Source organism: Oncorhynchus masou, chromosome 32 (assembly GCF_036934945.1).
Source record: "Oncorhynchus masou masou isolate Uvic2021 chromosome 32, UVic_Omas_1.1, whole genome shotgun sequence".
NCBI lineage: Eukaryota > Metazoa > Chordata > Actinopteri > Salmoniformes > Salmonidae > Oncorhynchus > Oncorhynchus masou.
The window spans coordinates 25,717,001-25,743,175 of NC_088243.1; the positions used below are offsets into that span (position 1 = coordinate 25,717,001).

The following is a 26,175-nucleotide window of genomic DNA, read 5'->3' on the forward strand; positions in this document are numbered from 1 at the left end:
TACCTGATGTCACGCCAATATAGCCTACTCATTTGTATCTCCATCCAAACAACCTTACCTGTTTGACTAGGTTCTGACTGGTTTTCAAGTTCAATTGCTTGCTATCAATGATATAGGCTTACACTGATATTTCCCACCACTTTAGTTCAATGACAATCGTCTGACAGTTTTCATTCTTGCTCAAGAGTATCCGGCAAGCAATGAAAAGACACCCCATCAGTGTAGGAAGTAAGGACATTTTAATAAAAATCTCAGTAGGCTCCCAGTAATTTTAATTTAGCCAAATGAGGATGATGCCTCTCTTGGAATGTATTTTTGTTAAGTAGTTGTATCTAGATGCTCTAATACTCTGTATCCTGTCATCCATTCTGGTTCATAAGAAAGGAATATTATATTGAAACATATTCCCAGGGTATATATCTATTTTTAAAGTGAGACCTACATAATGCAGTTTATAAGAGGTGAATTGTTCTCACATTTAGATAGGTTGTTAGTGGATCACAACAGAAAATAAAACATCCCTGGCATTCCAGGGTAGCCTAGTGGTTAGAGCGTTGGACTAGTAAGCGAAAGGTTGCAAGTTCAAATCCCCGAGCTGACAAGGTACAAATCTGTCGTTCTGCCCCTGAACAGGCAGTTAACCCACTGTCCCACTGTTCCTGTCATTGAAAATAAGAATTTGTTCTTAACTGACTTGCCGAGTTAAGTAAAGGTAAAATAAAAAAATAAACAATTCCCTGCTAGTGATAACAGCACTGTAACCCAGTGTTATAGTTGGCTATACTGGAAGTCTAGCCTTGTCCAACAGACTGAGGAGCGCAGCGTTCTGTCTGGTTTACGAGACCTTTGGACATCTGCTAAATCTAATGCATTCTTACTGGTAACATCCTGATCAATGCAAACATCAAAATCATTTTAATCTATGTTTTTCCTTTTCATCCAGTTCAGCGCTGTACATCTTTCCCACAACTCCAACTGTCTGTGGTGTAGCTGTGCGGCCAAGTTACCACTGATGCTCAGGTTAGGGGTGGGGTTGTCAGGGCGGAGTTAGAGAACAGAGCAGGCCCTGCTAATGGAGCTGGCCTGGGTTGGAGTCGATACTGACCCATAGAAAAGTATCTATCTGATTTTGGGGTGGGCTGTTGTGGGCTTTTAACCAGGGTCAGAACATCAGTATTCTGTACATACACTTGATATTCAGGCTGCATTAGTCAGTCACCTACACTAACCTTTCTCTACCCGCTTGGTTAGCTTGATTATAATCTGTTCAGTAAAGATTTAATTAATAGGAGAGTTGTTTTGGAACCTTACAGTGGATGGAATCCCAAGCATGAGCCACTGCTAGTGCAGAGATGTTCCACTCCTTTATCTGTCTGTCCGCCCTTGAGTCCATCCACAGCGCGCTGTTCTACTCACGTCTGTCTGTGTATGTCCACAGCATACGTCTCACAGCAATGGGCGCCAGGAGGTCACCGCTCGCTCTGTCCGCTCAGGGGTCCGCACCCGGAACTCTGGTGCCGACGAGCAGCCTCATGTGGGGAACTACCGACTCCTGAAGACCATTGGGAAGGGCAACTTCGCCAAGGTCAAGCTGGCCCGTCACATCCTCACTGGCAGAGAGGTGAGAGGAGAGACTAGGCCTGCAGCAGGACAGGCTGCTGTAGCCCCTTTCTGGTTTACCTAGCTTCACTAGTCTATTCTTTCCCCTCTCAATAGCATTGTTCTTGTGCAAATAGGAATTGTATCTTGTTCATAAGTGGGGGACATAAAAATAAAAGATAAGTCATGTGTGTGCTGTGTTGATCCCAGTGAAGGGTCCTCAGAGCATAATTGTTTACACACTTTGTTTTTGCTCTCTCCTCAGGTGGCGATAAAGATTATCGATAAGACACAACTGAACCCAAACAGCCTTCAAAAGGTAAGGATCCTCCCTGTGTGGCTGTGATTCCCAGTACACTTATTGAGGTTGTGTGGCAAACTATATCATTTTTTATCGTGGCTGTGTAACCACTGACCTGTGTAGTTTTGGCCCTGTGCCCTGGTGGTGGTTTTTGCCAGTCAGAGGGCATTATTGATATGACTGATGTGCTGCATCAGGCAGGGTTTGACAGACAGACAGAGCATGACCAGGGCTTACCCAGGGTGCTGGGGTGGTCGTTGGTATTCTGCCTGCCCCACTGAGACTCAGAATAAGCATCTCTCTCACTCGCTGCTTAGCTGTAGTTTCCATCTGTTTTTCCAAAGCACCATTGATTCGGTGCTTTGTATTTAAAGACAGGTCCTTTGACATAGGCTGTGCTAAGTCAACAGAAACTCTGAGTAGGGCCCTATAAAATCAGCGTTGTGGACAGAATCACGGAATCCAGACATTAAAATGGAATTCAACAATGTAAAAAATGTATTGAACTTCAGTAGGAAATCAACCACTGAACAAAAATATAAACTCAACATGCAGCAATTTCAAAGATTTTCCTGAGTAACAGTTCATATAAGGAAATCAGTAAATTTAAAGAAATTAATTAGGCCCTAATCTGTGGATTTCACATGACAGGGCAGGGGCACAGCTATTGATTCGCCTGGGAGAGCATAGGCCCACTCACTGGGGAGCCAGGCACAGCCAATCAGAATGAGTTTCCCCATAAAACGGGCTTTATTACAGACAGAAATACTTTTCATCAACCCACCCCTCCTCCGACATCCCGCAGGTGAAGAAGCCGGATGTGGAGGTCCTGGGCAATGCGGTGGACATTCCTGCAGTCAGTATGCCAATTGCACACTCCCTCAAAACTTGGGACATCTGTGGAATTGTGTTGTGTGACAAAACTGCACATTTTAAAGTGGCCTTTTATTGTCCCCAGCACAAGGTGCACCTGTGTAATGATCATGCTGTTTAATCAGCTCCTTGCTTATGCCCCACCTGTCAGGTGGATGGATTATATTGGCAAAGGAGAAATGTAAACACATTTGTGCCCATAATTTGAGATAAATAAGCTTTTTGTGCGTATGGAACATTTCTGTGAATATTCTTTTCTTTTTCTTTTAGCTCATGAAACATGGGATGAACACTTCACGTGTTGCGTTTATATTTTTATTCAGTATAAATATATTGAATTTATTCTAAATTTCATTAATTTGCCCATGTTAGTAATAAGACAAAATGCATCAGTGATTCGTCTTTGTCCTGCAACTTTTTGAAACAGCACAGGAATGCCCCTGTGTGTGTGTGTGTATATATATTTCTACATTTTTTTAATGATGCTAATGATGACCTTCTGGTAGAGATAGAAAGTCTTTCCCAAAAACCTTCTCAATGACATGCTAACTACAAAGTGGCCTATCCCTACCTGGCAGAATGATATGATTATTTGCATCAATCCAATGGCCGTTTGTTTTGCAAACTGCAACCACATGAGCGCTACAGAAACATCATTAACCAAACAATGGTCACTGGCTGGTGCGTACTTGAAATAAAGGGTAACTACACCAAAATATCTAAATTTCGTAGATTTTTCCAGACCTCAAAAGTGGTCTCCTGATGTGGTTTAAGCATTTTTGTGGACTTAGTAGAACATCCAATTTTGTTGAAAACCTGGAAAAACAAAACAGAGAACAGGAACGTGCAAAGATTACAAAAATCTCTTACAATGGCGCCAGAGGGGATGGCTGCCGTTTTACGGGCTTCTAACCAACTGTTATTTTTTTATATTTTTTTGCATTTGTAACTTATTTTGTACATAATGCTGCTACCATCTCGTATGAACAAAAATAGCTTATGGATATCAGAACAGCCATTACTCACCCAATGTGAAGGATAAAATGTTTCTCCGAGACCAGGCCCAAATCCCTGTCATTCGTGTGAAGAAAATACGGAAATACAGGGGGTGGCGATCAAGGTGCCTTGTTAGAATTTGTCGGCAATTGGGTAACCCACCTCTACCATCCGTTCTATTGGCCAACATACAATCACTGGAAAATAAACTGGATATTCGTTCGCGACTATCCTACCAACTGGACATTAAAAACTATAATATCATGTTTCACCAAGTCGTGGCTAAACGGCGACACGGATAATATACATCAGTTAGTGCATCAATGATTGATTTGCACTTTTCACACAAAAGTACGTTCATCTCTAGGAGACAGAATGTGTCTCCTTCCTGAGCGGTATGACAGCAGCATTGTCCCATGGTGTTTGTACAGATGAACGTGGCACCTTCAGGCATTTGGAAATTACTCCTAAGGATGAACCAGAGTTGTGGAGGTCTACAATTTTATTTCTGAGGTCTTGGCTGATTTCTTTTGATTTTCCCATGATGTCAAGCAAAGATGCACTGAGTTTGAAGATTGGCCTTGAAATACATTCACAGGTACACCTCCAATTGACTCAAATTATGTCAATTAGCCAATCAGAAGCTTTTAAAGCCATGGCATCATTATCTGGAATCTTCCAAGCTGTTTAAAGGCACAGTCAACTTAGTGTATGTAAACTTCTGACCCACTGGAAATGTGATACAGTGAGTCTCCGTAAACAATTGTTGGAAAAATTACTTGTCATGCACAAAGTTGAAGTCCTAACCGACTTGCCAAAACTATAGTTAATTAACAAGAAATTTGTAGAATGGTTGAAAAATGAGTTTTGACTCCAACCTAATACGGAACCCAATCCGGCTGTGCGCGTGCGCTAGCGTGCATACATTAATTTTGTCCCCCTACACCAAAAGCGATCACGATACGCAGGTGAAAATGTCAAAACAAACTCTGAAACAATGACATTAATTTGGGGACAGGTCGAAAAGCATTAAACATGTATGACAATTTAGCTAGTTAGCTTGCACTTGCTAAACTGATGTGTCCTATTTAGCTAGCTTGCTGGTCTAGCTAATTTGTTCGGAGATATAAACATTGAGTTGTTATTTTACCTGAAATGCACAAGGACCTCTACTCCGACAATTAATCCACACAGTCAACTGAATCGTTTCTTGTCATCTCTCCTCCTTCCAGGCTTTTTCATCTTTGAACTTATATGGTGATCGCATATAAACTTTCATAGTATTACAAAACAGTTTGTCTTTCAATCACCCACGTGGATATGACCAATGAGGAGATGGCACGTGGGTACCTGCTTCTATAAACCAATGAGGAGATGGGAGAGGCAGGACTTTCAGCGCGATCTGCGTCAGAAATAGGAGTTCTATTTTAGCCCTTGGCATCGCAGACGCTCGTTGGCGCGCAAGAGCAGTGTGGGTGCAATAATTGAATAACATGGATTTCAAAAAAAAAAACATTGCGACGTGTCTGGTCTGATCAGCATGTAAGTGTATGTAAACTTCCGACTGCACCTGTATCTACTAGGCAGTGTCAGAGAAAGGCCCCAGAAATGGTCAAAGACTCCAGTCACACAAGTCATAGACTGTTCTCTCTGCTACCCCACGGCAAGCGGTACCGGAGCACCAAGTCTAGGTCCAAAAGTTTCCTTAACAGCTTCTACCCCCAAGCCACAAGACTGCTGAACAATTAATCAAATGGTCACCTGGACTATTTACTTTGACCCCCCCCCCCCCCCCCCTCCCCCTGCCTTTGTTTTTTCACACTGCTGTGACTCGCTGTTTATTTTCTATGCATAGTCACTTTACCCCTACCTACATGTACAAATTACCTCAACTAACCTCTACCCCCATTGAATCGGTGCCGGTACCCCCATTGTGTTAGTATTATTGTGTTACTTTTTATTGTATTTTTTGCTTTAGTTTATTTAGTAAATGTTTTTACTAAACTCTTATTTCTTGAACTGTTGTTGGTTAAGGGCTCGTAAGTAAGCATTTCACGGTAAGGTCTACACCTGTTTTATTCAACGCACGTGACAGATAAAATGTGATTTGATTAAAACAAATTTCATTGAGCCCTATCTGAATCATGAGGCTATTTATGATGTGGCTTGTTGGAAACACACACCACATGGAGCTTCTGTTAACAATTTAGTAATAGCCCCTAGGAATAGTCATGTTGTGTTGGGTACTTGATGTAACTCATTTTTAGTATTACAAAGCTATCAATATCTTCTTTAAATGTTGCCTTTGCCTATTGAAATCCCCTTGTCTGACTTAGGCGATGATTTGTGAACAAAAGGAACTCTACCTCTTCAGCACCAACAAATCTAAGAGGTCCAGGTACACTGAGAAGAGGGACTGCAAAATGTGTGTGGTTCTGTTATTGGGACAGTGAATCAAAAAATGGTCTTAAGCCGAAGTCTTTGTTTTCATCCTTGGTTTTTAATAGTTTGGAAGAGCTCACATCCGTGACAAGCTCATTGTAATCTTTTTACCTCTATTCCTCCCGAACTCACTCCCTCTCTTCACTGAAGGTCACATGACCAGGCCAGGCTGTTGTTGCCCAGTTTAGAGGGCAAAGGTTAGGGAAATGGCCAAAGCCTTTGATTAAATGTAAACAGTTGATTCTCAGATGTTTGGAGTCTGGTGTGGTGTGGCCTCTTCTTCTACTGCTCTCCTACTCCCTTCTCATAAAGTTACCACAGAGCAGCACTAAACCTGTTTTAAGTTCAGTATAGGCTAATGAGAGCAGAAGCAGTGCTCACAAATAAATGTCGAACTGACTGTTGAAATGGGACCTGCTGTGACAATTAGCCTTGTAGCATAAGTAAAGGTTGCTGATCCATATATTAGGGAACTGGTAAGTAGTGATGGGGGAAAAATCCATACAGTTTATGACACTATGTTGTACAGTTTTGACAATATTGCAATATTGTTTTTGACTGGCTGTACCTGCACCAAACCTCCAGTATTTGTCCTTCATAGATTGTTCGCCATCTTCTTTTTAAATAGGGAGCCAATTTGTTTTCAGCACTTTTAATTCCATGACTGACCAAAACTAATTTTCTCTTGTCCCTCTGCAGAAGAAGTATGGTGAGCAATATGTTTGGAACATCGAAATGTAATAAAATCACAATATCGAATTGCAATAGATATAGAATCGTGAGAAATGCAATACATATCGTATCGAAACTGAAGTTGTGATAATATGGTATAGTGAGGTCCCTGACAATTCGCAGCCTTACTGGTAAGCCTGGATTGTTGGCAACACAATCTACATAGAAGTGTTGTGTCTATTGTGATGTTTTGTTATGGTGCCTTAGCCTGGTGGTTCCCATGTGGTCTGTTTGTGTGTGTGTGTGCAAGAACTGACCGGTTCCACTCTTCATCACTACATAAGCCTGTCAATACTGCTGTAAGGATAGTGTTGTCTGTTCCCTATGGTTTTCTCTAGAGAACATCACGAAACCCATCCAGCAACCACACATAGGGGAACTCAGTTTTTTACGAAACAATGTTAAGTCTGTCTGCCTGCCTATCCATGACATGGAAAATGGTCCAGAACAGACTATGGGAGGCGCACAGTACTACATAGAGCCATGACTACATGGAACTCCACTCCACATCAGGTACAGTGCATTTGGAAATTATTCAGACCCCTTGACTTTTTCCAGATTTTGTTACCTAACAGCCTTATCCTAAAATGTCTTAAATTGTTTTTATCCCTCATCAATCTACACACAATACCCAATAACGACAAAGCAAAAACATTTATTAGTTATTCAGACCGTTTACTCAGTACTTTGTTGAAGCACATTTGGCAGCGATTACAACCTTGAGGCTTCTTGGATATGACACTACAAGCTTGGCACACCTGTATTTGGGGATTTCCCCCATTCTTCTCTGCAGATCCTCTCAAGCTCTGTCAGGTTGTATGGGGAGGGTTGCTGCACAGCTATTTTCAGGTTTCTCCAGAGATGTTAGATCGGGTTAAAGTCCGGGCTCTGGCTGGGCCGCTCAAGGACATTGAGACTTATCCCAAAGCCACTTCTGCATTGTCTTGGCTGTGTGCTTAGGGTCGTTGTCCTGTTGGAAGGTGAATCTTCGCCCCCAGTCTGAGGCTCTGAGCACTCTGGAGCAAGTTTTCATCAAGGATCTCTCTGTACTTTGCTCCGTTCATCATTCCCTCGATCCTGACTAGTCTCCCAGTCCCTGAAAAACATCCCCACACCATGATGCTGCCACCACCATGCTTCACCGTAGGGATGGTGCCAGGTTTCCTCCAGATCTGACACTTTGCGGTAGTGTTATACATTTTGTATTGTAGTGGTGTAATAATGTTATATCATGTACTGTTTTATCTTTTTGTTTTGTGTGATGTAGGTGCCTTAATGTTTTTGGACCCCAGGAAGAGTAGCTCTAATGGGGATCGCTAATAAATGAAAATACAACACTTATTTCTCTATGTTTACGCAGCACTCTGAGAATATTTTGCTATAAAAATGGGTAGAGGGGTATAATGGGAAGAGTGTAATGAAAGTGAGCTAGACCTCAAGCCAAGGCTATGACTTCTCTTCCCCTAGCAAGGAAGAACCAAGTCAAATCTACGCTTGTTTGTTACTATCGTGTTCAGAGTGTTTTTCTGTTGAAGTATTTTAGCTAAACCGGAAATTATACTATAAAGTTGAGAGACTTGGAGATGAACAATGTTCAGGTTGGGTTTCAATGTGAACACTACCCTGGTCTGTCATCCTCCAAACATCCTGGCATCCCCAGAATAGAGCGTGTCGTGTCTGTGTTTCTTGATGCGTGAACAGTTAGGATGGCATTAAGCTGTGTGTTCCAGACATGGTGATATATTTCCTCCTATGCATTGACTGCTGCAGCACCTTGTATTGGGTAATGCCAGAAGGCACAGTAGAAGCTAGAAAGGCCAGTACATGGCACAGCATCAGGCACGGCTCCTGCTCTTTTAAATATGGATGACTTTTATTATTTTATGGGCGGAAGGGGGATGGGAGCACAGTGAGCTGTCGTAAAGGAGGATCAATAATAAATAGCACTTAGTTATTTTATTCCCACTAAGACTGAACCCGAAAGAGCATTTTTGGCTCTGACACAACTCAGATCACTCTCTAATGGTTATGGAGCATTTGTCTTGTTTCTGTGTGTGCAGGTGTCTTGCTCAAATAACGTTGATACCGGTAAAGTCTAAGGTTCTGAAAGATAGGTGTGGACAATAATCGGAACTTCACTTCAACTTCTTTAATAGCACAACAATGTATTCTTGATGTTTGTAAAAACCAGACTAGTGCTTGGGAAATATATGGGCAGAGATACATTTTCTCAGAGAACTGCTCTGTAAGCGAAAACCACATCAGTGTCTGTCATCACGTGTCAGTGAGCTTTTCTTCCTATGTCAGCCAACTGTCTTTCCTACATGTTGCCTTTCTTACTACTCCTACTACTGTAAGTGTTAGTATCATCCTGTTTTTGTAAAGCCTGATCGGCCCTGGGTATTAGTTGGTTATCATATGTCATAGTCACTCAATTAATATAGGTCATTATTAGTACAAAATATTGCATGTTAACTAATAGTAACATTCCCCAACATCATCACTCGGTATGTGGAAGTGACTATTGTATTATTTAAGACATATAAAGCATATAGACTGAACTAAAATGTAAAGTGTTGATCCCATGTTTAATGAGCTGAAATAAAATATCCCAGAAATGTTCCATATGCACAAAAAGCTTATTTCTCTCAAATGTTGTGCACAAATTAGTTTATCTGACAGGTGTGGCATATCAAGACACAGGTACACCTTGTGCTGGGGACAATAAAAGGGATCTCTAAAATGAGAAATTTTGTCACAACACAATGCCACTGGTGTCGCAAGTTTTGAGTGATAGAGCATGCAATGGCATGCTGACTGCAAGAATGTCCACCAGAGCTGTTGCCAGAGAATTTAATGTTAATTTCAATACCATAAGCTGCCTCCAACTGCGTTTTAGAGAATTTGGCAGTACGTCCAACTGGCCGCACAACCGCAGACCACATACGTATATGGCGTCATGTGGGTGTGTGATTTGCTGATGTCAACGTTGTGAACTGAGTGCCCCATGGTGGGGTTATGGTATGGGAAGGCATAAGTTACAACAACGAACACGATTGCATTTTATCGATGGCAATTTGAATGAACAGCGATACTGTGACGAGATCCTGAGGCCCATTGTCTTTCCATTCATCCTCCGCCATCACCTCATGTTTCAGCATGTCGCAAGGATCTGTACACAATTCCTGGAAGCTGAAAAAGTCCCAGTTCTTCCGTGGCCTGCATACTTACTAGACATGTCACCCATTGAGCATGTTTGGGATGCTCTGGATCGAGGTCTACGGCAGCGTGTTCCAGTTCCTTCCAATATCCAGTAACTTCTCACAGCCATTGAAGAGCAGTGGGACAACGATCCACAATCAACAGCCAGATCATCTCTGTGAAGGAGATGTATGAGGCAAATGGTGGTCACAACAGGGACCAACAGGTTTTCTGATCCACGCCCCTACTCTTTACGGTCTCTCTGACCAACAGATGCATATCTGTATTCCCAGTCATGTGAAATCCATAGATTAGGGCCTAATTAATTATTTAAATTGACTGATTTCCTTATATGAGCTGTAGCTCAGTAAAATCTTTGAAATTGTTGTATTTATATATTTTTTCAGTGTATGTGTGTGTGTGTGTGAGAGATAGATATATATATATATATATATATATAGTGTGAAGAACAAGTATTTGATACACTGCCGATTTTGCAGGTTTTCCGACTTACAAAGCACGTAGAGGTCTGTAATTTTTTATCATAGGTCGACTTCAACTGTGAGAGACAGAGTCTAAAACAAAATCCAGAAAATCACATTGTGTGATTTTTAAATAATTAATTTGCATTTTATTGCATGACATAAGTATTTGATACATCAGAAAAGCAGAATATTTGGTACAGAAACCTTTGTTTGCAATTACAGAGATCATACGTTGCCTGTAGTTCTTGACCAAGTTTGCACAAACTGCAGCAGGGATTTTGGCCCACTCCTCCATACAAACCTTCTCCAGATCCTTCAGGTTTCGGGGCTGTCACTGGGCAATACGGACTTTCAGTGCCCTCCAAAGATTTTCTATTGGGTTCAGGTCTGGAGACTGGCTAGGCCACTCCATGACCTTGAGATGCTTCTTACGGAGCCACTCCTTAGTTGTCCTGGCTGTGTGTTTCGGGTTGTTGTCATGCTGGAAGACCCAGCCACTACCCATCTTTAATGCTCTTACTGAGGGAAGGAGGTTGTTGGCCAAGATCTCGCGATACATGGCCCCATCATCCTCTCCTCAATATGGTACAGTCGTCCTGTCCCCTTTGCAGAAAAGCATCCCCAAAGAAGGATGTTTCCACCTCCATGCTTCACGGTTGGGATGGTGTTCTTGGGGTTGTACTCATCCTTCTTCTTCCTCCAAACACGGCAAGTGGAGTTTAGACCAAAAGGCTCTATTTTTGACTCATCAGACCACATGACCTTCTCCTATTCCTCCTCTGGATCATCCAGATGGCCATTGGCAAACTTCAGACGGGCCTGGACATGCGCTGGCTTGAGCAGGGGGACATTGCGTGCGCTGCAGGATTTTAACCCATGACGGCGTAGTGTGTTACTAATGGTTTTCTTTGAGACTGTGGTCCCAGCTCTCTTCAGGTCATTGACCAGGTCCTGCCGTCGAGTTCTGGGCTGATCCCTCACTTTCCTCATGATCATTGATGCCCCACGAGGTGAGATCTTGCATGGAGCCCCAGACCGAGGGTGATTGACCGTCATCTTGAACTACTTCCATTTTCTAATAATTGCGCCAACAGTTGTTGTCTTCTCACCAAGCTGCTTGCCTATTGTCCTGTAGCCCATCCCTACCTTGTGCAGGTCTACAATTTTATCCCTGATGTCCTTACACAGCTCTCTGGTCTTGGCCATTGTGGAGAGGTTGGAGTCTGTTTGATTGAGTGTGTGGACAGGTGTCTTTTATACAGGTAACGAGTTCAAACAGATCACCTACTGGTTGGTAGGTGATCAAATACTTATGTCATGCAATAAAATGCAAATTAATTACTTAAAAATCATACAATGTGATTTTCTGGATTTTTGTTTTAGATTCCGTCTCTCACAGTTGAAGTGTACCTATGATAAAAATTACAGACCTCTACATGCTTTGTAAGTATGAAACCCTGCAAAATCGTCAGTGTATCAATACTTGTTCTCCCCACTGTGTGTGTGTGTGTGTGTGTGTGTGTGTGTGTGTGTGTGTGTGTGTGTATACACACACACACAGTGCCTTGCGAAAGTATTCGGCCCCTTTGAACTTTGCGACCTTTTACCACATTTCAGGCTTCAAACATAAAGTTATAAAACTGTATTTTTTTTGTGAAGAATCAACAACAAGTGGGACACAATCATGAAGTGGAACGACATTTATTGGATATTTCAAACTTTTTTAACAAATCAAAAACTGAAAAATTGGGCGTGCAAAATTATTCAGCCCCTTTACTTTCAGTGCAGCAAACTCTCTCCAGAAGTTCAGTGAGGATCTCTGAATGATCCAATGTTGACCTAAATGACTAATGATGATAAATACAATCCACCTGTGTGTAATCAAGTCTCCGTATAAATGCACCTGCACTGTGATAGTCTCAGAGGTCCGTTAAAAGCGCAGAGAGCATCATGAAGAACAAGGAACACACCAGGCAGGTCCGAGATACTGTTGTGAAGAAGTTTAAAGCCAGATTTGGATACAAAAAGATTTCCCAAGCTTTAAACATCCCAAGGAGCACTGTGCAAGCAATAATATTGAAACGGAAGGAGTATCAGACCACTGCAAATCTACCAAGACCTGGCCGGCCCTCAAACTTTCAGCTCATACAACTAGAAGACTGATCAGAGATGCAGCCAAGAGGCCCATGATCACTCTGGATGAACTGCAGAGATCTACAGCTGAGGTGGGAGACTCTGTCCATAGGACAACAATCAGTCGTATATTGCACAAATCTGGCCTTTATGGAAGAGTGGCAAGAAGAAAGCCATTTCTTAAAGATATCCATAAAAAGTGTTGTTTAAAGTTTGCCACAAGCCACCTAGGAGACACACCAAACATGTGGAAGAAGGTGCTCTGGTCAGATGAAACCAAAATTGAACTTTTTGGCAACAATGCAAAACGTTATGTTTGGCGTAAAAGCAACACAGCTCATCACCTTGAACACACCATCCCCACTGTCAAACATGGTGGTGGCAGCATCATGGTTTGGGCCTGCTTTTCTTCAGCAGGGACAGGGAAGATGGTTAAAATTGATGGGAAGATGGATGGAGCCAAATACAGGACCATTCTGGAAGAAAACCTGATGGAGTCTGCAAAAGACCTGAGACTGGGACGGAGATTTGTCTTCCAACAAGACAATGATCCAAAACATAAAGCAAAATCTACAATGGAATGGTTCAAAAATAAACATATCCAGGTGTTAGAATGGCCAAGTCAAAGTCCAGACCTGAATGAAATCGAGAATCTGTGGAAAGAACTGAAAACTGCTGTTCACAAATGCTCTCCTTCCAACCTCACTGAGCTCGAGCTGTTTTGCAAGGAGGAATGGGAAAAAAATTCAGTCTCTCGATGTGCAAAACTGATAGAGACATACCCCAAGCAACTTACAGCTGTAATAGCAGCAAAAGGTGGCGCTACAAAATAACTTAAGGGGGCTGAATAATTTTGCACGCCCAATTTTTCAGTTTTTGATTTGTTAAAAAAGTTTGAAATATCCAATAAATGTCGTTCCACTTCATGATTGTGTCCCACTTGTTGTTGATTCTTCACAAAAAAATATAGTTTTATATCTTTGTTTGAAGCCTGAAATGTGGCAAAAGGTTGCAAAGTTCAAGGGGGCCGAATACTTTTGCAAGGCACTGTATATAGATATATAGATATATATAGATATATATATATAGATATAGATATAAATACAATTCCACCTCTAACAGTTCCCTACTATCTCTCTTTTCTGACACATCCAGTCCAACACCGAACAATTAATACATTTTCTCTCCCTGCAGCTCTTCAGAGAAGTAAGAATAATGAAGATTTTAAACCACCCAAATATAGGTAAGCAGAACACACACACATACACCTCCATACACCACACAATACCATACACTACACACTACACTACACACCACCTTACAGATGGAGACAGGATACGTTGTTAATTGCGTTTAATTTTGTACCCCACGCATGTCATGATTTCCTCTGCTCAAATGTGGTTATAATTAAATGTGCAATGATAACCATTTAAAAGAGTGAGAGGGAGCCTCTTCTCCATCCCACCTCCACTATATATAGCCATGGAGCTCTCAGCTACTCATCCAGAGACTGTTAGATCAGCTCACTGAAAAGACTGCAGGGAGGCTGAGTTTACACTGTATACCCAATAAGCACGAGTGCCCTGTATAATATGCCCACATGTGAGAAATGGTAGGCCAGAGAGTGTATGCAGCAACACACGCGCTATTCTAAGATGAGGGAGTGGAGAGGTTAGTTGGAGGAGTGATCAAAGGAAATGAGAAATACATTTATTCAGTTTCCTCAGGCTCTTCAAGGCTACAGTTGAAGTCGGAAGTTTACTTAGACCTTAGCCAAATACATTTAAATTCAGTTTTTCACAATCCCTGACATTTAATCCTAGTAAAAATTCCCTGTCTTTGGTCATTTAGGATCACCACTTTATTTTAAGAATGTGAAATGTCAGAATAATAGTAGAGAGTGATTTATTTCAGCTTTTATTGGTTTCATCACATTCCCAGTGGGTCAGAAGTTTGCATACGCCCAATTAGTACTTTTGGTAGCATTGCCTTTAAATTGTTTCACTTGGGTCAATCGTTTCGGGTAACCTTCCACAACCTTCCCACAATAAGTTGGTTGAATATGGCCCATTCCTCCTGACAGAGCTGGTGTAACTGAGTCAGGTTTGTAGGCCACCGTGCTCGCACACACTTTATCAGTTCTGCCACAAATTTTCGTTGTCCTTAAGCCATTTCGCCACAACTTTGGAAGTATGTTTGGGGTCATTGTCCATTTGGAAGACCCATTTGCGACCAAGCTTTAACTTCCTGACTGATGTCTTGAGATGTTGCTTCAATATATTTTCATCATTTTCGTCCCTCATGATGCCATCTATATTGTAAAGTGTACCAGTCCCTCCTGCAGCGAAGCACCCCCACAACATGATGCTGCCACCCCCGTGCTTCATGGTTGGGATGGTGTTCTTCGGCTTGTAAGCCTCCCCCTTTTTCCTCCATACATAACGATGGTCGTTATGGCCAAACAGTTCTATTTTTGTTTCATCAGACCAAAGGACATTTCTCCAAAAAGTACGATCTTTGTCCCCATGTGCAGTTGAAAACAGTAGTCTGGCTTTTTTATGGCTGTTTTGGAGCAGTGGCTTCTTTCTTGCTGAGCGGTCTTTCCGGTTATGTCGATATAGGACTCGTTTTTACTGTGGATATAGATACTTTTGTACCGGTTTCCTCCAGAATCTTCACAAGGTAGCTGTTGCTGCTGTTGTTCTCGGATTGATTTGCACTTTTCACATCAAAGTATGTTCATCTATAGGAGACAGAACGCGTCTCCTTCCTGAGCGGTATGACAGCTGCGTGGTCCCATGTTGTTTATACTTGCGTACTAATGTTTGTACAGATGAACGTGGTACCTTCAGGCATTTGGAAATAGCTCCCAAGGATGAACCAGACTTGTGGAGGTCTACAATTTTTTTTCTGAGGTCTTGGCTGATTTCTTTTGATTTTCCCATGATGTCAAGCTGAGTTTGAAGGTTGGCCTTGAAATACATCCACAGGTACACCTCCAATTGAAGCTTCTAAAGCCATGACATAATTTTCTGGAATTTTCCAAGCTGTTTAAAGGCACAGTCAACTTAATGTATGTAAACGTCTGACCCACTGGAATTGTGATACAGTGAATAAGTGAAGTAATCTGTCTGTAAACAATTGTTGGGAAAATTACTTGTATCGTGCACAAAGTAGATGTCCTAACCGACTTGCCAAAACTATAGTTAGTTAACAAGAAATTGGTGGAGCTCCAACCTAAGTGTATGTAAACTTCTGACTTCAACTGTATCAGCAGTAGAACATGTGAATGATTGTAAACTGGATTCCTTGCTCTAAACTACGGTCGTTTGCTCTGGATACTGAGGAACATAAACTCCCTAGAACCATATTTCTTACTTACTTACTGACTTTGTTATCCGCATGTGGAAATGTTGTTGTTGTAGTGTCATGTACACGTTGAAAGATCAGTTTAAATACAAAACAGAATTGACAATACAACTTTCTTAACAGTACCAATAAAGTACCAATAAACTTTAAAAAATAATAATAATTAAAGACTAGCCTGCTGGCCTTACTGAGTCGATAGGAACATTAGCCCAAGCTATTTAGTAGGGATATCACACCTGGCACAAATGATTGTCTAGTTCTATTTTTCCTGCTGAGGGTTGCCCTATACCTGCGCCCAGAGGGGAGTAGTTCAAAGTTCGGGTACAGGGGGTGGCTTGGGTCTAAAATGATTTTTTGAGCCTTGCGGAGGGCCCTGACCTTAAAGATCTAATCCAGGCCTGTCTGTTTGACTCCAAGTACCTTGCTTGCTATGGTGATAATCCTTCTCAGCATATTTCTCTGGCTGACAGTGGCATTGCCAAACCAACAAACAATACAAAAAGTTTAAATACTCTCAATTAAATATTTGTAAAGCGGAGTCAGTATAGGACAGTCTACATTAAAAGATCCCAGCTTTTTGAGAAAGTACAGTCTCTGTTGGCTCTTTTTGTCGATCAGGTCTGTACATTTACTCCACTGAAGCTTATTGTCCAAGAGGACACCCAGGTATTTGTATTCCTCTACAATCTCTATATTCTGACCAGTGATAGATGTTGCAGAGGTGTTGTACACTTCCTGAAATCTATGCACATCTCTTTGGTCTTGATGGTATTGAGGACCAAGTGTGATTCCTCACACCACTCTACAAAGCCATCTAGGACCGGGCCGTGATGTTCCTCGTCATCATGCAACAGGCTGATCAAGGCGGTGTCATCAGCGAACTTAACGAGGTGTCTGTCAGGATGGGAACTAGTACAACTATTAGTGTACAGGAGTAGGGACAAAACACATCCCCGAGGAGAGCCTGTGTTGGTGTTGCGTATGTCCGACACATGGGGACCTAATTTTGACTCGCTGTGAGCGTTGGCTCAGGAAGTCCCAACAGCCCCAAAACCAGCCCCCCATCTAAGGAGAAGTCCTGAATGAGTCTCTGTGCCAGAATGTAGGGCTGGATTGTGTTGAACGCTGAAGAAAAGTCAACAAACAGAACCCTAACATGGGATTTGGCATCCTCTAGATGTCTATAGACCATGTTAAGGAGGGTAAGAATAGCATCATCAACTCCTCTGCTAGGTTGATAGGCAAACTGAAATGAGTCGAGAAGCTTCTGGGTGATGCTGAGAATATTACTTTCCACAAGTTTCTCAAGGAATTTCATTACTACGGATGTCAAGGCAACAGGGCAGTAGTCATTCAACACATGTCCACTTATTTTGTCTGGGCCTGCGATTTGTCTGTTACATCCCCTGAACAACTTTATAATATCAGACTGTTTAACATCTCTCTCAAACATTTGTAATGGTGCTTCCGTTTGTTTTACCTCCAACACAAAGTTGTCTGATTCAAATCTTGAGAAGAAAACATCTCCCATGGTCAGCACTGGTTTTCCCCATGGATTTAATCCCTTGGCCAGGCCACCCTTGCGTTTCCTGAGGAGAGGGGTCCTCTCCACCCTTTGCTTGTATGCCTCCTTGTTCACCAGTACAGTGGGGCAAAGTACTGAGAGAAACTATTGTTATTGACCAAATACTTATTTTCCACCATAATTTGCAAATAAATTCATTAAAAATCCTACAATGTGATTTTCTGGATTTTTTTTCGCTCATTTTGTCTGTCATAGTTGAAGTGTACCTATGATGAACATCACAGGCCTCATCTTTTTAAGTGGGAGAACTTGCACAATTGGTGGCTGACTAAATACTTTTTTGCCCCACTGTATCCGTCTTTTGATCTCACATTGTACATCTCTTAAAGCCTGTCTATCACCCTTGGCATAAATTACCTTCTTCCTATCAAGTAGTGATTTTAGATGTTTTGATACCCAAGGCTTATTGTTGGGGAAGATTTTACAGGTTTTAGTAGGCACAACTGACTCAACACAGAAGATTATATAGTCTGAAACAACATCTGTGAGTTCATCAATATCAGAGCTGCTGTCCTCAAATACCTCCCACATAGTACAGTCAAAACACCCCTGGAGACCAAATACCTCCCACATAGTACAGTCAAAACACCCCTGGAGACCAAATACCTCCCACATAGTACAGTCAAAACACCCCTGGAGACAAGTGATACCCTTGTCATTCCAGATCTGGACAGTTTTAACTGTGGGTTTCTCCCTCTCCAGGAGCTGACAGTAGGTTGGCCTGAGGTAGTTTTAACTGTGGGTTTCTCCCTCTCCAGGAGCTGACAGTAGGTTGGCCTGAGGTAGTTTTAACTGTGGGTTTCTCCCTCTCCAGGAGCTGACAGTAGGTTGGCCTGAGGTAGACCACATTGTGGTCTGATGTCCCCGGGGTAGGTCTGGTGGTGGCAGAGAACGCCTTTGGTATTGTCCCATTGCACAAGTCAAGAGTCCTATTTTTCCTATTGTGACATTTCACATACTGGTGGTATGTGCGCAGGACTTTGCAAGGTACAGTTGTTAAAATCACCTAAAATAAATGTGGGTGCATCGAGGGAGATGGATTCCAGTTTCTGTGACAGATTATAAATCATCTCTGATGCCTTTGTTATATTAGCTTTAGGTTGAATGTACACAACAGTAACAAACAATTGGGGGAACTCACGGGGCAGGTAGTAGGGTCGCAGTGACACAGAAAGCAGTTCAGTGTCGGGTGTACAGAGTCTCTCTCTTACCAGGATCCATTTACACCGCTGGTCCCTGACAATGCCGTCAGCTATCCAGGACACCCATTGTTACACAGTTGAGCCAGAAAGATGAAATTCTTAATTGTTTTTGAGTGTGTGCCTGAATTCAAGGACAGATCTTTCTCTTTTCTACATAGTCAAGCTGTTTGAGGTGATCGAGACAGAGAGGACGCTGTACCTGGTGATGGAGTATGCCAGTGGAGGTGAGTAGTATGTTATGCCTCGGCTTCTCAGCCCCCGTAACTGCTGTGATGGCATAGGGCATGGTGAAGAGCCATACAGGAAACTAGGGCTGTCCCCGACTGAAAACAATCATGGTCGACTGAGAGTCATCTCGGTTCTTTCCACCCATCGATTGGTCTACATTTTCACAAGTGTATTTTTCCATATGTAGACAAATCCTGTGTGTTTAATGAAATCAACTACAGCATATTCACTGAGCTTGTCTGATGCGTTAAGTGCACTGTTTGATGAAATAATTAAGACACACATGACTAGAGGGAGTCTGACCGCAATTGATTTGATTGTGCCGAGCCGGGCTCAGACTTGATGTGTTAAAAAAAATGACAGTGAGTGACTGTGTGACTAGCATCCATTGTCACTCTCTCCTCCCTGCTGCAGCGACCATCACAGTGTTTATTGTGCTGTGCTGTCCAGGTGGGAAAGGGCAGTGTGGAGTGCAATGGAGACTGCATCATCTGTGGATCTGTTGGGGCGGTATGCAAATTGGAGTGGGTCTAGGGTTTCTGGGATGATGGTGTTGATGTGAGCCATGACCAGCCTTTCAAAGCACTTCATGGCTACAGATGTGAGTGCTACGGGTTGGTAGTCATTTAGGCAGGTTACCTTAGTGTTCTTTGGCACAGGCACTATGGTAGTCTGCTTAAAACATGTTGGTATTACAGACTCGGACAGGGAGATGTTGAAAATGTCAGTGAATACAGTTGGTCAGCGCATGCTTGCAGTACACGTCCTGGTAATCCGTCTGGCCCAGCTGCCTTGTAAATGTTGACCTGTCTAAAGGTCTTACTCACATCGGCTGCGGAGAGTGTGATCACACAGTGTTCCGGTACAGCTGGTGCTCTCATGCATGTTTCAGTGTTATTTGCCTCGACGCGAGCATAGAAGTAGTTTAGCTCGTAAGGTAAGGAGCAAGCGCTCCGTGCATATTATGTGTGCCAAACAGGTTCTGTTAGATTACAATATAATTTCTCTGACGGTTTGGAACAATGTAAACAACCTTTTTTTTTGTAAAGTCTTTATTACAGCAAAATGGAACGGTTTATTTATTGTTCACGCTAATTATTCAAGGGTCAATGCTTGATTGCATTTCAAATCATGAATGACTCATGCTGTGTGATGACATTAATGAATGAGTGATTGATTGTTACAGTACTGTAAGTTATAGATAGATCAAAGTAAGTTTCAGTATTAAGTTTAAACAGGATGCGCTCTTAGGCCTACAGCTCAATGGCGGTTATGTGATGCAGCTATACTAAGCCTACCAATGATAATGACATGACTTATTATTATAACAATGATAATCATAACAATAATAGTCACAACAATAATGAGATCAAGAAAAAGGAGGGTTATTATAAATATTTTTCTGACAATTTGAAACAGTGTAAGTAACACTAAATAAATGATAAATAATACCCGACAGGCTGTTCCAACGAAAAACAAGATAAAGCCTTTATTACAGTATAGCAAACAGACAAATTTGTGAAATTGCTTATCCGACATGTTGTGTGGGGTTTGGTGCTTACGAAGGCTTGGTGCTCATGGAATCAGTAGGCTATTAAACAAACAGGCAACAGAAGCAGGATCTGTCTTATTTCTGTATATATATTGATGATTTATAAAGTCAGGCACATTTAACAGTTAGGCTACAATTAAGTCAAAATGCTGTTTTTCTCATCTCCTCATCTCCTCATTCTGCTGCTGCCTCCACAGCATTGTTCTCAACACCAATATGCTGGTTAACTTTGCTATTATGCACACAGCAACATGGTCTAGGCGCCAACAGTGCACTGATGTGTTTCAGAACCACTGACAGCGACTGCTATCCAACGCTGGAGAAAGCGCACATCTGTTATAAAATATTATTTTTATTAGTGTTGCACCATTGTTCAAACGTAATATAACCATATACAATTTCAGTAGCACATGTCTTAGTGATGGACTGTGCCATCCCCACGGCCTCTATAATGGATTAGTCCACTCAGGCAGGTGCCAATTAGACAGGTGTCTTGTACACCATGAACATTTTTTTTTTTTTTTATGTACTACTTCCCGACTAAAGAAATCTCAGTCAACCAAAAGCCTATTGACCAAACAAACGACCAGTCAACAAAACGGGGTCAGCCCTACAGGAAATATATCAGCCTACAAGCTCGCTCTTTCACACACATGCTCACTTGCTGCCACCGCAGATCAACACTGATTGTGTGTGGGAGGGTTTCGGGGATGCAGAACAAAAGGTTTTATGGGGCAAGTTGTTAATGCTGGACCCCCCTTCTCACCCCCTAACCTCTCAGATGCTGTTAGCATACGAGAGAGCTGTGTCACGTTTTAGCATGGACGGGTTTGAGAGAACACAACACAGCTGCGTGGGCTGAAGAAAGACTCTGATGTTGTTGCCATACTCAGAAGCTTGTGCCTTCAGGACAGTACTACAGTAAATGAATTAAGAGTTCTGTGTCTCTCTGTAGGCGTGAGGAACAGTTAGGTTCACATCCTCCTCATACTGTGTTTTAAAGTAGTTCTTGATTTGATTTGGATTATTCTCTAAACTAGGGCTGTTCAATGTCAGTCCTGGAGGGCCGAAACACTTCTGATTTTCATCCTCTCCTAATAAGGGTTTAATTCAGACATGGGACACCAGGTGTGTGCCATTAACTACCAGGTAGAAACAAGACACGGAAGTATTTTGGCCCTCCAGAACCGGAATTGAACAGCCCTGCTCTAAACCTTGACCTTATTTGATGTACAAAGTGTTTTCGTACCGTATTCCCTTTGAAATACACAGCCTTCAATTTAATATCCTTACTGTTGTCTTCTTTCTCTTGCAGGAGAGGTCTTCGACTACCTTGTTGCACACGGAAGGATGAAGGAAAAAGAGGCCAGGGCTAAATTTAGACAGGTAGGTACAGGACTTTACCCGCAGTGTGCTGGATTCTCACCCTGCCTTGCCTGTCTGCCTGCCGATTCCTCACTGGTCAGTGTCCAAACCACCCAGGATAGTCTGCTGTTACTGTAAAGTTATGAGAAATGGCAAAACACAGAGCTGCCCTCATCGCTTATCTCTCTCCCACTGACAGTGATACACTGGGGATGTGCTGCCTCCACACAGCGCTCTGCAGTGGGAGGATAGGCAGGCACACTCAGCAATGTCGAGGCTATAGCTAACTACTTCCCTGGTCTGACCGCAGGTTCATCTTACTGCAGAGTTTCGTTGGGAGCTCTGATAAACCTCGAGCAGATACTCACACAGGAAGAGGAGACTCAGTTTTCTCCAAGCTTCATGTCTACACTGTTTCTTAGACATGGTCTCTTTTTAGTTGTATCTGTCTTCTCACTCGACACCACATCTCCTCACCGCAACCTTCACCCAGGAGGGTTGTACACCACATCTCCTCACCACATCCTTCACCTAGGGGGGGTTGTACACCACATCCTTCACCCAAGGGGGTTGTACACCACATCTCCTCACCACATCCTTCACCTAGGGGGGTTGTACACCACATCTCCTCACCACATCCTTCACCCAGTGTGGTTGTACTCCACATCTCCTCACCACATCCTTCACCCAGGGTGGTTGTACTCCACATCTCCTCACCACATCCTTCACCCAGGGTGGTTGTACTCCACATCTCCTCACCACATCCTTCACCCAGGGTGGTTGTACTCCACATCTCCTCACCACATCCTTCACCCAGGGTGGTTGTACTCCACATCTCCTCTCCATATCCTTCACCCAGGGTGGTTGTACTCCACATCTCCTCTCCATATCCTTCACCTACTGGAGGTGTGAAAACTGTGCCAGGTGGAAGACTAACTGTATCACTCTGTATGTGTGTTTCTCTGTAGATCGTTTCTGCTGTGCAGTACTGCCACCAGAAGCACATTGTTCATAGAGACCTGAAGGTAAGGACCCAGTGAGGGTGGGGGGGGTGAACTAAAGTGGCCAAAGGCGGTGCTTTTCCCTGCTCACATGTTCTCCATTGCACCACATACTCACTTAAAATGCCATTCCATTTCACCAGCTTCTGATATGCTGCCACATGTAGAATAAATATTGATGCTCCTGTATTTTTATCTCGGGTTAGCGTGAGGGGGTCGACCTCAGTGGGAGTTACTCTGTTCAGAGCTCCCATCTCCTTTCCATCAGCAGCGTGTCCATACAGTGTTTACGCTGTAGAGCTTCATGAATTATCCATGAGGACTGAGATGTAAGAGCAGAGAGCAGCTGTCTCCCCCTGTGTGTTTGACACTAACTTTGACTTGTAGAGCACTTTGTTTTGTGAGGGGTTTTTCTGTGGAGGGATCAGTAGATATTTGTTGGGCCTTTGACATCTCTACCTCTGATTGGAACTCTACTGTCAGCATGGATCTTTGTGGGTTATTCAAATGTGTTATACTTTTACCTGTGGCCTAGGTAGTCTGTTACCTCTCTTTCAATCTGACGTCCCAGCCATCTCTCACCACATCACCCCATTCTTCTCCAATTCCCCTCCTGTGTCTCTAGGCAGAGAACCTGCTGCTGGATGCAGACATGAACATTAAGATAGCGGACTTTGGCTTTAGTAATGAGTTCACCATGGGGAACAAGCTGGACACGTTCTGTGGCTCCCCACCCTACGCCGCCCCGGAGCTGTTTCAGGGGAAGAAGTACGATGGGCCCGAGGTGGACGTCTGGAGCCTGGGGGTCATACTCTACACACTGGTCAGCGGCTCTCTGCCCTTCGACGGGCAGAACCTTAAGGTATGTAGTAAGACTCATAGAAATACTTCCATACTCAGTTCCTTTGTCTGTGGGAGATACATAGTCAGTGAAACATAGGGGTAAAACTTGAGATAAGATGTCCTCACTCACTCTTTCTCCCTGTCCGTCTCTCTGTAGGAGCTTAGGGAGAGGGTTCTGAGGGGGAAATATCGTATCCCCTTCTACATGTCCACAGACTGCGAGAACCTCCTCAAGCGCTTCCTGGTGCTCAACCCGGCCAAGCGGGGGACTCTCGAGGTGAGGGAGGACAGCGAAAATGTAAATATTCAACACTTTATTCTCTCCGTCCATCTGCCATCTGTCGATCTGCCTGCCTGCCATCTGTCGATCCGCCTGCCTGCCATCTCTCCATCCGCCTGCCTGCCATCTCTCCATCCGCCTGCCTGCCATCTCTCCATCCGCCTGCCTGCCATCTCTCCATCCGCCTGCCTGCCATCTCTCCATCCGCCTGCCTGCCATCTCTCCATCCGCCTGCCTGCCATCTCTCCATCCGCCTGCCTGCCATCTCTCCATCCGCCTGCCTGCCATCTCTCCATCCGCCTGCCTGCCATCTCTCCATCTGCCTGCCTGCCATCTCTCCATCCGCCTGCCTGCCATCTCTCTCCATCCGCCTGCCTGCCATCTCTCCATCCGCCTGCCTGCCATCTCTCCATCCGCCTGCCTGCCATCTCTCCATCTGCCTGCCTGCCATCTCTCCATCTGCCTGCCATCTCTCCATCCGCCTGCCTGCCATCTCTCCATCCGCCTGCCTGCCATCTCTCCATCCGCCTGCCTGCCATCTCTCCATCCGTCTGCCTGCCATCTGTCCATCCATCCACCTCTCCATCCCTTGGGCTGGCATCTGCTCGACACTCATCCTCTCTTTTTGTGCTGATTATATATTCTCCATTCTCTTTCTCTCCTCTGTTGGCACAATACATAATTCATGATCCCTCTTGTTTTTATCTTTCTTGTTTTCTGAGTTTTAGGCAGAGCGAAATGCAGGCACAGCACATAGTTGTCTTGGTTTCTGTATGTTCACATTGTGTGCTCATATCCATCCTCATCCCTCTTCACACTAGAAGTTCAGATTACATACAGTTCTGCATTGAAAGATGTCATTTAGAACAGATATCGGCCTCGTGGTTGAACATTTCCTATTATCATTATCTTGTAAACCCATCGTACACGACCGCCCAATTGATTGGTGAGTTTGTTTGAGAATTAGATTAGACTGACTTTAAATGACGATTCAGCTTTCAAACAGTGTAGCATTGATTCAAATCAAAATCTCTTTTCCAATTCTTATTTTTAGGGGAAATCACAATTCAATTTGTTTTTTGAGTGCAATGAGGTGAAATAAGTGAACCTTTAAGTGGATTTAAGAAAAGAACCCCCCCCCCACCCACCCACCCTGTGATCATGAGGATAGGACCCTGTAGTAAAAGGACCCTGTTCTATGAGGACTCTTTTTTTTTTTAAACATTTTATTTCAGCAAATCATGAAAGACCGCTGGATCAATGCGGGATCGGAAGAGGACGAGCTCAAGCCTTTCGTAGAACCAGAACAGGACATCGCAGATCAGAAGAGAATAGGTACTAAGAGGAGAAAACTATTGTTTTTGAGCTTCACGAACTCTTAACGTGTGTAGGCAGCAGCACTGCAACATAATCGCTCTCAGTATTTAAGCACTTTACAGTTTTCAAAAGGAAAAGATAAAACGCAGCATAAAAACTACTTCTGCAGGAGCCTCCGAGAGGGAGAGACACGAGACAGAGAGAACCTCCACATCTTGGCCTGGATAAAAGCACTAAGGGATAGAGGGAGGGGGAGAGAGGGTGTACATGCTGAAAGATGTCCTTTGGAGTGTGGGGGTATTGCATAACAGCAGCTGGGATCTCTGTCAGAGCACGTTGGTTAGAGGGAGCTGCCAGTCACCTAGCACAGAGAGAAAGAGAGCGGGCTGGAGGGAGGGATGAAATGGAGCACATGTTTCACTGAGGGCTCTGTAGTCTAGTGGAGAGAGATCACGTTTCAGGGCGTTCCCAATCTCGTTCACCCAGTGGAGAAGCACTGACTCCTCAGTGGGTTTGGTGATGCCTGATTTGCCTGAACACATTGATTGTGGAGCACTGTATAGCGGGGAGATGGATAGAGGGAGCTGATGTATGGTGGAACTGTCACTCTGGGAGCTTCCCCACCTGGCATGCTCCTCTCAATGTGATGCACGTAGTGCAGTGGGGGTGTA

General features: G+C 43.3%; 1 protein-coding gene across 13 annotated transcripts in view; it reads left to right on the plus strand.

The window, feature by feature from the left end:
• LOC135525778 (MAP/microtubule affinity-regulating kinase 3-like) overlaps window positions 1-26,175 on the plus strand; it is a 36,605-nt gene that overhangs the window by 1,634 nt on the left and 8,796 nt on the right. For 7 of the 13 annotated variants that reach the window (XM_064953612.1, XM_064953616.1, XM_064953613.1 and 4 more), the window contains exons 2-10: window positions 1,439-1,621; window positions 1,865-1,918; window positions 13,957-14,005; window positions 19,077-19,142; window positions 22,014-22,084; window positions 23,032-23,088; window positions 23,690-23,926; window positions 24,065-24,205; window positions 25,423-25,522. In XM_064953612.1, coding sequence (XP_064809684.1) covers window positions 1,439-1,621; window positions 1,865-1,918; window positions 13,957-14,005; window positions 19,077-19,142; window positions 22,014-22,084; window positions 23,032-23,088; window positions 23,690-23,926; window positions 24,065-24,205; window positions 25,423-25,522 — 958 coding nt within the window. Of the gene's footprint in view, window positions 1-1,438; window positions 1,622-1,864; window positions 1,919-2,705; window positions 3,420-7,281; window positions 7,451-13,956; window positions 14,006-19,076; window positions 19,143-22,013; window positions 22,085-23,031; window positions 23,089-23,689; window positions 23,927-24,064; window positions 24,206-25,422; window positions 25,523-26,175 lie in introns of those variants that run through there. The other 6 variants (XM_064953614.1, XM_064953615.1, XM_064953619.1 and 3 more) reach the window with 3 other exon arrangements.